The sequence below is a fragment of the Danio rerio genome, chromosome 15 (genome assembly GCF_052040795.2).
Source record: "Danio rerio strain M-AB ecotype USA chromosome 15, GRCz13ab, whole genome shotgun sequence".
Classification (NCBI taxonomy): domain Eukaryota; kingdom Metazoa; phylum Chordata; class Actinopteri; order Cypriniformes; family Danionidae; genus Danio; species Danio rerio.
This window is the reverse complement of record NC_141035.1, coordinates 39,397,538-39,412,254: the sequence shown is the minus strand read 5'-3', so window position 1 is coordinate 39,412,254 and position 14,717 is coordinate 39,397,538. Positions and strand designations below refer to the sequence as shown.

Here is a 14,717-nt window from a genome sequence, read left to right as displayed (position 1 = left end):
TGAGCCTGGGTTGCGTATATAATATCCTATATATAATTCAATATAATTTTGAAAAAAACATCAATGCTTGTTATTTGTCATGTTATGGGATACAATCATACAGGTGAATTGGGTAAGCTAAATTGTCCATATTGTATGAGTTTGTGTGTGAATGTGTGTGTGGAAGTTTCCCAGAGATGGGTTGCGGCTGGATCGAATGAATGGGATACAATCATTATCTGAGAATTCAAAATGTTTTATTTTTTATTATTATTTCCATGCTTTATGTGATTTGTTTGTAAAACTGATCGAAGCACAGCCATGAACTTTACACACTGGAAAAAAATATTCATTAAATCGACTTAACCTATTGCAAGCAATTTATATGGGCTGCATTTGCACAAACAAATTGAGTTAAACATTACTAAATTTAATTTGATTGTTTAAATTCAGCCCATATAAATAGTTTGCAACCTTACCTTAAAACAATTTATTAAATCCAATGAATCCTTTTATGTTCACTGCATGAGCTTTAATCTGACGTGTGTTTTCCCTCTGTTCAGTTATGTTTTGTCATGATGTTGAGTGTATAATATGATGATGTGTTTTCAGATTATTCGTCTCTGCGTCGAGTAGGTCTGGTCATCGCTGCTATACTCTTCGTGATGGGCATCTTGGTGCTTGGCTGTAAGTCACTTCAGCTTCAGTCCTGATTGCTTTTAGAAAGCGTTACCTTTCAAATCCATAAAGCTCTCTCTTCTCTTTTTTCATTCCTCCTCCATCTGAAAGGTGGCAAAGTGAAACGAATGCCACGCTGCCGGATAGGCAAAGAAAGGTGAGAACAAACTCTTTGGTGTGCGAGTGTGTGTGTGTATCTTGTAATCATCACATTGTGGGGACCATGAGTATAGAAATATAAGTAAATGTTGGTCTTTTTTTTAATCCACATGAGAAAAAGGCTTATAAATAATCAGATTGACGTATTTTAGTAAAGACAGCTGCAAAATGTTTTCTGTGAGGGTTGAGGAAAGTTTATAGAAATGTGTGTGCGTTTAGCATAGCATGTTTTTTTACTCCTTGCATGTATTTTACATACTGTAAACAGTTTTGTTCCATGCATTACATTGCAATATTTTGAATTATTGCTATTTTTTAAATAAAACAGCCTTTATGTAATATTACACAAAAGCTAATAAAACAATTAAAAGTATTTCATATTACTTGCGGGAGAAGTCTGCCACTATTATTCTATGATTTATATCAGTGGTCACCAAACTTGTTCCTGGAAGGCCGGTGTCCTGCAGATTTTAGCTCCAACCCTAATCAAACACACCCGAACAAGCCAATCAAGGGCTTACTTGGTATACTTGAAACACCCAGGCTAGTGTGTTGAGGAAAGTTGGAGATAAACCCTGCATTGACACCGGCTCTCCAGGCCTGAGATTGGAGACCCCTGATTTATATATTTAGACATTATAACATGTATTTGAATTTTCATTTACTAATAGTATAATTTCATTTAATGATTAATTTATTAATAATAATAATTAGTTTTAACATATTTTGAATCTTTTAAATAGGACTGCTCATGTTATGCTTTGTGTAAAATATGTCTTACAGTAAATGTACACAGTAACCCATGCTTCGAACTCACTATAACCAACATTTGCTCAAACTAATAGGCAATAGGGTAACATTTGTATACTGCGCCTAGTAAACAGTACATGTTATAAAGTAAATGTCATATGCTTCTCCGTACATAGTCATTGTGTGCTATCTGCATGCGTTTGGCTTGTTTTGTAGCTTTCCGATGTATTTTTTTAACCATTACAGACTCTGTTGTGTTTGGACACCATTAGGGCGATTTTATATAGATCGTTCCTAAGCCCATGATTTCAATCTTGCCACATATGATGAATGCAAAGAGTTTATCCGTAATGTGCTTATTATACACCTGTCTGTGCCATTTTAAAATGAAAATTAAAAAACTGAAGAAAAAAAAAAAACAGCAATTGCATGAGCAGAATGTCAACCGAATTGACTTGTGCAAAAGAGACAACAAAACAGTATATAATTTCAGTAATATAAGAGAGGAATAATGACATGCTTTTCTATGAAAGGGCCTTTTCAAATGGTCTCGGCTATTAAGGCAAAAAAGGCATAATTTTCTTTCACTGCAAAATAGCAACAAGCGGTAACACTTTACCTGGAGAGAAATCGGTTGTTGACGTGGCCTTGCCTCTCATCGAGCTGCTGCGAAAAACCCCCCACTGAAGGCTTTAACGCACCATTTATGTTATATTTAATGGAATATTTAATGCCCCGGGGGCTGTAAAGTTGCACTGTATGACTTTTGGAGTGAAGGTTAAATTTAGTTATCTGGAAGTCATGTAGTGCGCATGCATTGCCACTTCCACTTGACTTATTAAAGTCAGCCTGAAATAAATAGCAGTTATGTTTTTCCTCCCTACATAAAATGGAGGGCAGCACAGTGGCTCAGTAGTTAGCACTGGTTCCAGTCCTGACTGGACCATTTGGCATTTCTGTTTGGAGTCTGCATGTTCTCTTTGGGTTGGCGTGGGTTTCCTCTGGGTGTTCCAGTTTCCCTCACAGTCCAAAGACATGTGCTATAGATGAATTGGGGAAAAAAATTGGCCGTAGTGTACGAGAGTGTGTTCAAATGTAAGAGTGCATGGGTGTTTCCCAGTATTGGATTGCGGTTGGAAGGGCATCCGTTGCATTAGACATACTGTATGCTGGAATAGTTGGTGCTTCATTCTGCTGTGACGACCTCTGATAAATAAGGGACTATGCCCAAGTAAAACCAATGAATAAATAAATTAATCAAGTGGATAGTTGTTTGCTATTGGTGGATCTCATGTAATTGACCATTGTATTTAAACACGTCATCGTAGAAGAGATGTTGTTAAATTTAATTTAAGATTACGCTTAAAACATGACTTTTGCTGCTTTTTCAAATTGTTTATTTAAAATGCAACACAATTCTTAAGGTTTAAGACAATTTAGTTGTTTCATGTTCAGTACACTTAAATTTAATTTAATAAATTTGTGTTGGGACATCATGAAGGCATTGTGTGAAACCCTGCATTTTTTTTACAGTGTATTTATTTATTTTTTTACTGATTAAATTGTGATGTTTGTGTATGAATGATTTATAATAAGCACTTTAATATTTCATAAATAGGTAGGAATTGTTGGTTTTAATTACATGTTGGTTTTAAATGGACTGTTCACCCAGAAATAAAAGTGTGTTATTAATTTACTCACCCATTAAAATCCAATTTATACTCATTTCCGCTTCAATGAAGTCCTGGGAATGCTTTTATTGTAAATATATATATACACATACGTACACACACACAATCTATATTAGCTGTTAATTTACCCCCAGGTCATTCATTTACTACAGTAGGACATTAAAGAGTGATAATTCACAAACTGCAGTTCAACACACACACACACACACACACACACACACACACATACAAAAACCATAATAAAGGCAGAACAAAACTATTAAAATTTTATTTTATAATATATATAATATTATTAAAAGCATTCTTACAGGACATTATTGATCCAAAAATAATTATTAAATTATTAAGTAAATTACATAATTAATTTTTGACAAATGAAAAAAAAAACTAATTTGAAATGTTTTATTACAAATGAAAATACAAAAGAATGTTGTACTTAAACTTTAGTAATTGCAAATGAACAATGTTTTTTGCTATACTAACTGTAGTTTAACTATGATATTTGTAGTAAGCATTTAACCAGGTTTAAGAATATTTTCCAACCTAATGACAACTCAAACCCTGCCCAAATGGAAAAAATAGCTTTTTTCCTTGTCCAATCAGAGATAATTGATGGATTTGCATAAAAGAAAGATTTGCATTTTCTTCTCTGATATATTGTAATACTTGTAAATGCAGTATCCATGTCAAACCATTGACTGTCTTTCTGCACACCAAACAACAAAACTAACACTTTAATATGTGACGTGCCATCGTTTTACTTACTCTCTCACAACGTTTTTTGGATTGCCATGTAACCAATGCGGGATGCCCATTAAGAAATTGTTCAATTTTCATTTTGTATTCACGAGAAAGAAACATTTTGGCCACTACAGCACGTTATTAAAGTAGCCAAAAAAGAATTAAAAAATACAACCCGCAAGAAATTAAAACTGGAAAGATAGTGAGAGGAGAGCCAGGAATCGAACTTGGGACTGCAAATGCATTTTCAAAAAATGTCTAATTGTGCAAAAAAAATTCCATCCACAGAAGTACATCACTGCATATTTTGCTCTACACACCGATTTACGCTAGGTAGGTAAACAGTGTAGGGCAGAACGGGGCACAAAAAAAACTTTTTTGGCCGAATAGTGAACAAATAATGGGGTTAGACAAACCCTATTTTTTATACCAACAACACACAAGCCTATCCTACAAATGAGCACTTAAAGTATGATTGCCAGACCTATGGTTTTTCTGAAGTATTGCCAAAAGTGCCAGGAGTAAAAATGTTACTATTTATCCCAACTGCAGAGCAAGTTGTAACAGTCAGAGGGTTAGCTGTAACACATGATTAAAAAGGCAGATTTCACACAATTAATTTAAATCCAGTTTACTGAAAATTGTAGCTATTTCCTCAGTATTTAGCTCTTATTTTTATTCTACATCGCACATAATGCTTATTTATCTATTGCATAAACACATTTGGATTCATTTGCATTATTTTACAATGCATTTATTTCAATTATTAGCAATAAAATATTTTATTTTCTATTAAAAATATTTTCTATTTGTTAGTTTAATTGGTGTCCAACAGTATGTGGCTTATTTGTAACACCCTGTTCCAACTAACCCCGCTGTGAGGTGTTTTCCTCAAAACAGTCACTGTTTGTTTATTACATTTTTCAAAATGGTTTTATCTTTTATCCTAGAAGACGGTAATCACAACAATATAAGATTTTACTAACATACTTTCACAGATTAAAAAAATAAAATAAAATAAAATAATTTAGTCATTTAGTCATTTATATTGACTAAAATAAATTTTTCTTTATGCTGCAAAAATGGTTTGTCATCCAAATTTCAAATTTAAACTTTTACAATAATTGGCAGGAAGATGTCTGCCGACACTGTAGTGAACACCTTAAAAGCATGCCATGGTTAACCCTGAGTAAATACCTTTAAACCCCTGTTTACATTTTACCCCATGTTACTTTGTGCTCATCGCTCCCCTATATACCAGTTTAAAAGTTCTCACTTAGCTGATGATTGATTATAAATCTTGCTTGGCATGCTGTCCTGGGAGAGAGCCCTGAGCTTATAAGATCCTCGAGCCTGGGGCTCCCTCCTGTTTGCAAGGCGAGAGGGGAGTTCTAGCTCAGGTAGATCTCGAGAACTCTTCTGCTGTTGTAATGAACATATAGTAATTGCTATTAAGAAATAACTACTTAGTAGGAGCATGTCTATGGTGCCGATTTGGATTAGTCAATTAACTTAAGTTGCAGTTTGCAAGAACCAGTGACGTTCTTGCTGTGAGGCAACAGTGCTAACCACTGAGCCACCGCGCCACCCATCTAGGAAAGGAGGAGGAGTAAGGGTTGAAGGGGGGATTCTTCAAAATGAAGATGGCTGTCATATGGAACTTGGGGTATAGGAATCCTCTGATTTAGTGAATCATGAATTGAATAATGCGGGGCAGGCTGCAGGCAATCATAAGCAAGTGATCCTATTGAAATTAGTTTATAAATAAACTTGACAAAATGTATAGAATATGTATAGAAATTAATCAGATTTATAAGTTGACCATAGAGAACACTCGCTGACTAAATAAACAAACAAAAGGCAATTCATGACCCCTCTAGCATATTATTTTTACCATAAGTATAATAACAAGTTTTTGATTGTATAATCACCACGTAAGCTGTCAATTCCAATTTAGATTTCCTGTTCATGACCAATTTTAGCTAATAGCCGAAAAAAAACGGTTGCTTTACTTTTGTTTAAGTAAAACCATGGTTAATTTTCCCTCAAGAGTTGTCCTTCAACAAATTCCTACCTTGTTTTTTGAATCATTCTACTTCAGTAAACTGAAATTGAACTCACAAACTAATCCTTTTCTACCCATTTTTTTCCCCTCCATGCATCTAGTTCATACGAGGTGACCAGAAGTTAACACTCTTCGCCTTGATCAATAAACAGAAGAGCAGCAGGAGAACACAGAGGAGCCAGTCAGACCCGTTTCTACAGCGGTTACAGACTTTCATTTCCCCCCTGTGAGAACACCATCATAAGGACAAGATGGAGAGGTTGTGTGTGTGTGTGTGTTTCTGTTCATTATTTCAGCCTGATTTGCTGGTTTGTCACACTGAGGCGGCGGGGGAATAAGATAAACGCCAGCGGTAACACAACGGCTGGGACTCCGGCAGATCCCAGCGTAATCACGCGCCTCAGACACAAAAATCCCTTCATCCCTCCGCTCTCCTGTTCCAAACCGCTCTGTTTAAGCGTCAAACTTTGTACAACATAGACCTGTACTTGTGTTTTATGATTATTATTTCAATAGTGTGCGTCCTCAGATGTGTCAGTCATCTGGAAGCTCTGTGTGGCTCACCGGCGCCCTCAAGAGGCCTTCAGATTTATTAGTGTTTCTCCCGCGAGGAGGGAATAAAAAAAACAGGGTCTGTTCAGTGATTCATGTGTCCAGTGGCGCCCCCAGAAAAGTTTCTTAGGGGTGGCCAGAAGAGGCCGCTCCAAATCTTGGGGTGGCACACAAAAAAAAAAAAAATGAATTCAGTGTAATGTTATATTTTTGTTTCTGGTAAATGAAATAATGTAGTTTTTATTCATTTAATTAATTCTACTTGAAATATTGCAATTTATTCTTTGAAATAATTCAGCAAGTACATGTGCAAACCAAATAAAAATCTATGTTTATTTTAAAAACACTTTTCATATACTGTATAAATGACTTCTTTTTTTACGTGCCTTTATTGTACATCATACGAGATATGCCATGTCTAAAATTAATGAAGATTAATGAGTTTATTATTCCCAGTGATGGGTTGCAGCTGGAAGGGCATCCGCTGTGTAAAAATGTGCTAGATAAGTTGGCGGTTCATTCTGCTGTGGTGACCCTGGATTAATAAAGGGACTAAGCCGAAAAGAAAATGAATGAAAGAATAATGAGTTTATTAATTACCCAAACAAATGAACAAACTGAACAAAAGGGATTACTATACACACTCACTATACCTAATAATATTATTTATCCATATTGCTTTTTGAACCATTTTATTAATGCAGCTTCTTCTATTGATATACTGTAGCTTAAGGTAAATATTAAATAGCCATTGCTGTCTATCAGGGATGGTAGTGGTGGTTCTAGTTTAAATGACACCCTGGGCGAACCACCCTATACACCCCCACCTCTCTTGAATTGTTAGATTTGTTATTCAATAAATATAACAATTTATTTATATTTATTCTAAATAAATACAATTAATATTAATATACAATTATTCTAAATAAATAACAGAAATCAGTCCTAAATATTACTGGAAAACAACAACTGGAGTGATATGCCAACATCACTTAAGAAACCTTTTGCATGAAAATTAATTATGACAATTCTAAAGAATACAAAAAATGTATTATAGAATTATCTGTGGTCTTAGACCAGATCATGGCTGAGAAATCATGTTATGAAGTCTTACCTCCCTGACTCATTATCCCTCCTTTCTGCTTTAAAGGCATGCTTAGTGAAAGTAAAATCATCATCATCATCATCATCATCATTATATTATATAAACTTTAAACGACTTTCAAAACTCGCTGCGTGCCGACACCTCTGCACAAAAGGCTGTTACTCCGGTTTCACGGCGCATGAGCGGTGCCTATTATGTCGGCGTGCATGCAAACAACCAACCGGGATTCACACAGGAGTGCGTGAGGCGCGCGGGAATGGTTTTCCGCGCGCATGCGTCAGTTTGCTTTCACCAGCATTGAACCAGAGGGGGAGAGCTACGTCAGTAACACCAACAATAATTTAGTGACTGCATTTTATTTATTTATTTATGTATTTATTTATTTATCTAAATATTGGGAATTTATAAGTTCATTTAAATCAATAATGTCAACCGCAAAATTATATTGGGGTGGCCAAAGGGGTGGCCACAGGGGTGGCCAGAGTTTACCGAGGGGTGGCCGTGGCCACCCCTGGCCACCCCTTGGAGGCGCCCCTGCATGTGTCTGAATTCAGCGTCTTCATCTTGTCCTTGTGAATATACATAGTTTTATCTGTGTGTGTTACGACTGAGTGTAAAGTAAGCGAAGTTTCATGTTACTTATCTCGCTCGAGCATCACCGGCTTGTCAAAAGTGGAAAATGGCTTTATGCTGATGTCAGTGGAAAAAATGAAAATATCAAGAGCATCTCTGTGTGGCATTTGCCATTAGCATACGTGCTCAGAAAGCTGTTGTGAATTGAAAACAGTTTGTTTTTTTGTTCTTGCATAAGACATGATTTGTTGCAGAATATGCTCTTTTATAAACACACAAACTGTAGTCTATTAGATAAAAAAGAGAAATGGGAAATATTGTACTAGCAGGTACACCACAGGAAAATACAAGAAATACTAACAATAAAATAAGTTTAAATATGAAATATAAGTGTAATTAAAATAAAATAAAACTAAACAAAAAATAAAGAATAAAACTATGTGCATATATATTTTTCATTAATATATTATCTAAATTATTTATAATATTAACATGGTGGCTCAGTGGTTAGCACTGTCAGTTGTCATTTTTCTCTGGAGTTTGCATGTTCTCCCTGTGTTCTTGTGAGTTTCCTCCGAGTGCTCCGGTTTCCCCTACAGTCCAAAGACATGCGCTATAGGTGAATTGAATAAACTAAATTGACACTAGTGTATGTGTGTAAATGATTGTGTATGGGTGTTTCCCAGTGCTGGGTTGCAGCTGGAAGGGCATCCGCTGTGTAAAACATGCTGGATAAGTTGTCAGTTCATTCTGCTGGGGTGATACCTGACGAATCAGCTGAAGGGCTAAATACTAGGGTAGGGTACATAGGCAAATTTTTGTATAACGGTAAATTTTTTTAATAAAATTTTTGTATAAACCTTTAAATGTTTTATTATTATTATTATTAAAAAATGCTTTTATCTTAGCCAAAATAAAGCAAATAAGACTTTCTCCAGAAGAAAAACTATTATCGTAAATAGTGTGAAATTGCCTTTTCTCCAATTTGAGAAATATTTTTTAAAAAGAACAAAAAAAATAAAGGTGGTTTAATAATTCTGACTTCAACTGATCTAGATTTGGTTTCAGTGCTGATTAATCTAATGTATATACATATATATAAATATATATAATATTGTAAAGCCTCCTATAGAAAATGCAAATTTATATGAGAGATTTGTTGAGCGTATGTTGAGCACTGTATGTGTATGTATGTGTACATACATATAGATATACATATAGATATACATACATATACATATATATATATATAGAGAGAGAGAGAGAGAGAGAGAGAGAGAGAGCATTATCATTGAGGAATGAGGAAACGCATTACAAGCATCTTGAGTTACATAATAGTATTGCTTTTCTAAGAAATGAGTAAAGTACCGCATTACTTTTACAAAATTAGTAATATTTGAGTTACTTTTTAGTTTAATTTACTTTTAAAAAATAAATAGCTGAATTAAAATGACACACGCAATGAGAGAAAGCAGGAACAGACAGAAATGAAAATGGCAGGGCCTTGTATTTCTGCGATGGAAAATTTTCATAGATTTGAACAAATGGAAGAAAAGGAAAAGAAATTATCTGAATAGACAATCATTTTGCTTTTTAATATGACAAAAAACGAATCAAACTCATTGCTTTAAAATTGTATTATTCTGTATATACAGTTAGTAATTGTACAATTTTTATTTTATTTTATTTTTTTTAAGAAAAAAGAAGATTGTTGTTAATTGCAGAGCTCCTCTATTTTAAAAAAGAAGGAGTTCTGAAAGAGATCAAGCCTCAGCCAGGTCAGAAAAAGTAACGCTAAAATTAACTAAGAAGCGTAACTAGTTACTTTTTTGGGGAGTAACTCAATATTGTAATGCATGACTTTTTAAAGTTACTTTATCCAACATTTTGTGTGTGTGTGTGTGTGTGGGGGGGGGGGGTGTGTATGTCAGTAGTTAAGACAAACACACTGAAGTATTTATTAAAATTAATCAAAGGTCACTAAAGTATAGCTGAAATAAAATGTAAATTAGATAGAAAAAAAGTTTTTAAAAAGTATGAAACTAATGACAAACACCAAAAGTAATTATCATTATGAGAACATTATGATGTTAATAATTCATTTGAGAAAAAAAAAAACATTTACTGTACAACTGTTCACAAATATCCCACTTTGAGTGATATGTTCAGCAGGTATGACCAAATTTGAATTTTAAAATCAAATCAAATGAAAACTATTTAATCTTGATATTATTTTCCACATTGATCAAACACGCACACACTAGCCCAGGTGTTGAGAACAATTGTATTTATTTAAAATATGTCTCATTCAACAAATATGGCAGGTCGTCTCATAAAATATATACAGCAACAGGCATAATCTTTGAAACTTCAGTAGAAATCACACAAATATCCATTAGTAATGATGAGAATCATGAGGAAGTCAATATTAGCAATGATCCTGACTGCATATTCTCATGTACTGAGAGTTTAGTATATTACACTGAGCAAGTTATGTATATGATTTATTATCCAGTGACATCTGACGTTAATACAAAGTAAAACACTACAGATAATATCAAAAAAGAAAATATAAATGTTCAATCTCTTTCATTCCTTACAAACTGTTCATAAAACTCTTTTAAGTATTGTTAACAAGAATACCTTACATAAGGTAAAAGAAAAAAGCGCTGATGTCAGAACCGCCTGTCATTGAAAGGAAATACAATGCAATCTCCTGTGATTTTTCATCTTTTAAAGGCGGCTGCGATTGACCTTCAGAAAGAAAACCTACATCTGCATTTTTTCTGCTCCTTTCTCACATCAACTTTAAAGTGAAAATGGTAACTGAAATTAGAATCTGTGAGCTGAAGGTTATCTTGGCTTGTGGAGTTTCTTAAATGAAAAAATATTAGTGCGCAAAGATTGATCGCAGTTAATCACATCTAAAGAAAAGTTGGCTTTGGCATTAGATATGTGTATGTATGCGTGTGTGTGTATGTGTTTTATATACACTAAAAATATTGCTACCTTACATTACATTTAAGTTGAATTTAAATTTTCTAGTCATTTCAACTTACATCCATCAAACTGACTAAAAATATTAAGTTAAGCTTTGTAAATGTTTAACAATGTTGTTGAAGTCGGAGTAATTTATTAAAATTAGTTCAAGCAAAAAAAAAAAAAAATGTCTTGAATTTTTGTTCCTAAAGTTTTTACATATTTTACACACATATTAATACAAAACTATCTTACAGCAATTCGTAACTTTTTTTATTTAGTGGCTAAATCGTTTGACTTTGTACAATTTCATTCCTACAATTTAGCATGATTTGCCAGCGCTATCTTACAGCAATTGGTAACTTTTTGATTTAGTTGCTAATTTGTATGAACTCATAATATCTCATTCATACAATTAAGTATGATTTGCTCATCCCCCGATGATGGTTGGATTTAGAGGTGGAATTTGGTGCCACGCTTTCTTTATATAATTGTACGTTTCCATATGACTGAACTCATATATTTGTGCAAATTAGCCACATTGACAAAACGTTAAGTAGTTACGCTTCCTCATGAGATCAGGCTGGATTTGCTTATCCTCCAATGAAAGTTGGATTTAGGGGTGGGATTTAGTGCCTCGCCTTCTTTTTAAAATTGTATGTTTCTGCACGACTGGACTCATGAATTCGTATGATTTAGTCACTAAACTGACAAAATGCAAAATAGTTAGGTTTTCTCATGAGATTAGGCTGGATTTGCTCATCCTCCAATGACAATTGGATTGAGGCTTCGGATTTAGTGCTATGCATCCTTTTTAAAATTGTACGTTTTCGTATGACTGAACTCATATGAATTTGTGCAAATTAGCTACTAAACTGACAAAATGCAAAATAGTTACTTTCCCAGTGAGATCAGTCTGATTTTGCTCATCCACCAATGACGGTTGGATTAAGGGGTGGGATTTGTTGCCACGCCCCTTTTTTAAAATTTTGTGTTTCTGTACGACTGAACTCATGAATTTGTGCAAATTAGCCACATTGACAAAACGTTAAGTAGTTACGCTTCCTCGTGAGATCAGGCTGGATTTGCTTATCTCCCAATAATGGTTAGATTTAGTGGTGGCACTTGGTGCCACACCTTCTTTGTAAAATTGTAAGTATTCGTACAACTTAAATTATGAATTTGAGCGAATTAGCCACTAAACTAACCAAACGTAAAATAGCTACATTTCCTTGAGAGATCAGTCTGGATTTGCTCATCGTCCATTGACGATTGAATTTAGGGGCGGGATTTGGTGCCATGCCCTCTTTTTAAAAGTGTACGAATTTGTAGGAATTAGCCACTAAACTAATAAAAAAAAAGTTAAGTTTCCTTATAAGATCAGGCTGAGCATATATATAAAGTCTTAATATATATTTTATATCTAAATATAAATAAAGATTTTCTCAAATATATGCATGCATGTGTGTATTTATATATGCTTAATAAATATACACAGTACCCACACACATATCAAAACAAACTTTTATTTTGGATTTGATTAATCACAATTAATCTTTGCTTAGCACTAAATATATATAAAGATATATAATAATATCAAACACATTGATTTTGTACAGAAGTATAAATTCCCTTCACATGGAATAAAGCCACCTGCCCAAAAAAAAAAAATACTAATAAAAATCCCCCAAGGAAAGTTGTTGGAGTTAATGAAGCCCAACAGCTTTAATATATATATTTAAAAAATCTCTATTACAAAAGGGAGAAAAACACAACAAAACTGGCTTACGGTGCTACTCAGAGAAGCTGAAATGTTCTGCTTTTGTCTGATTTCCAATTGCAGTTATCTGAAATGCTATTGTCTAAGGACACTTTTAGTGAATGATTTATCAGAGTAGCTATATTGCAAATCTTGATTAATGTTACACACTAATGCCTTTATACACACCCGCACGCATCACAGTAACAAGCTCAAGCTGTTTGATGTGTGTGAGATTGGATTTCATTTCGATTTAAATAGAAAAGCGGCAAGCTCAAGAAAAAACAGGTAATCAAGAAAAAAAGCTAGAAAGGAAATAAAAACTTTTTTTGAAAGATATCTGGGAGATATAGTTTGCGTATATATACACTGTAGATATATACAGTGCTCAGCATATTTAAGTTCACCCCTCACCAATCTCTCTATTTTAAATTGATATTTTTAATAGGAAGATATGCAATACTATTTGTGCATACACATTAGACTAGTCAGTACTGAAGCTAAATCATGGAGCTTATCTACCAAAATAACTTACAACAACGGTCCAAAAACTAGTAAAGCTAAATGTATATGTTATGAAAAAATATTAAATACAAGTTTAAAAAAAAAAAGGAAAAATCAGTAGAAGCAAAAAATGGAAAAAAAAAAAATTAGTTGAATTTTTTTTGCAATATTTGGCTTGAATTTAATTGAAAATCTTTCAATTTCTAAATATGTTTGGTGATTAAAATATTACTTTAATAAATATATCTGTTTAATAAATCTGTTTGTTTAAATGCACTAAAATATATGTCTATATTCAATGAGAAATGGATAAAAATATTTCTTTTCAAAATGAGGTGTACTCAATCATGCTGAGCACTGAATATAAATAAGACAGGTGAAAGACAACTTTTCATATTATCCCCCTACATACTGTATACATACTGTATAGAATATTTTTAAAATAATGTATTATTTTTGGTATTTTTTAATATATACTCATGTCGTTTTAAACCTATCTAACAAAATTTTCTTTGCAACACAGTGTATGATAATAAATCTAAATATTTCTTTTTTATAAGTACTATTGTTATTTTAATATATATATATATATATATATATATATATATATATATATATATATATATATATATATATATATATATATATATATATATATATATATATATATTGGTGGTGTTGTTTGACCCCTTAATATTCATCCAAGCTGTAAAAAAAAATCTGTAATTTTACGGTTTAAAAAATGTAAAATAACGGCGGTTAAATTACAGAAATTTACTGTAAAATAACGGGCATTAAATTACAGAAATTTATTTAAATTTTAATTTTTGCTAAATTTTCAGTAATTCAACCTCTGTTATTTTACAGTAAATTTCTGTAATTTAACAGCCGCTATTTTACAGTTTTTTTTCACCCCATTTGCCGGAAATAAACCGTAAAACTATGGATTTCTTTTACAGTGCATTTTTGTTTGTTTCATATTTAGGAATGTTATCTGTTTAATTTTACATTTAACTTTTACTACGATTTACAGAAGACAACATCAAAATAAAAAGAATGTAACAATGATTTATATACCAAAACAATCTTGTCAGGTGTATTCAGAGCAATAATTAATATGTGACAATATAATCCTATAATTAGAGACAACAATTTTTAAATAGGGGACTAAGCCAAAGGAAA

The 14,717-nt window shown here is 33.0% G+C and overlaps 1 protein-coding gene across 12 annotated transcripts in view; it reads left to right on the top strand.

Moving 5' to 3' along the window:
• The window catches only part of fxyd5 (FXYD domain containing ion transport regulator 5), a 31,997-nt gene extending 25,029 nt beyond the window's left edge, over positions 1–6,968 (top strand). For 10 of the 12 annotated variants that reach the window (XM_087283189.1, XM_087283195.1, XM_087283191.1 and 7 more), the window contains 3 exons: positions 592–666; positions 769–814; positions 6,165–6,968. In XM_087283189.1, the coding sequence (XP_087139315.1) occupies positions 592–666; positions 769–814; positions 6,165–6,189 (146 nt within the window). In that variant the 3' untranslated portion in view covers positions 6,190–6,968. The remainder of the gene's footprint in view (positions 1–591; positions 667–768; positions 815–6,164) is intronic. The other 2 variants (NM_001386219.1, NM_001386220.1) reach the window with 1 other exon arrangement.
• The last annotated feature ends 7,749 nt before the right edge of the window (positions 6,969–14,717 follow it).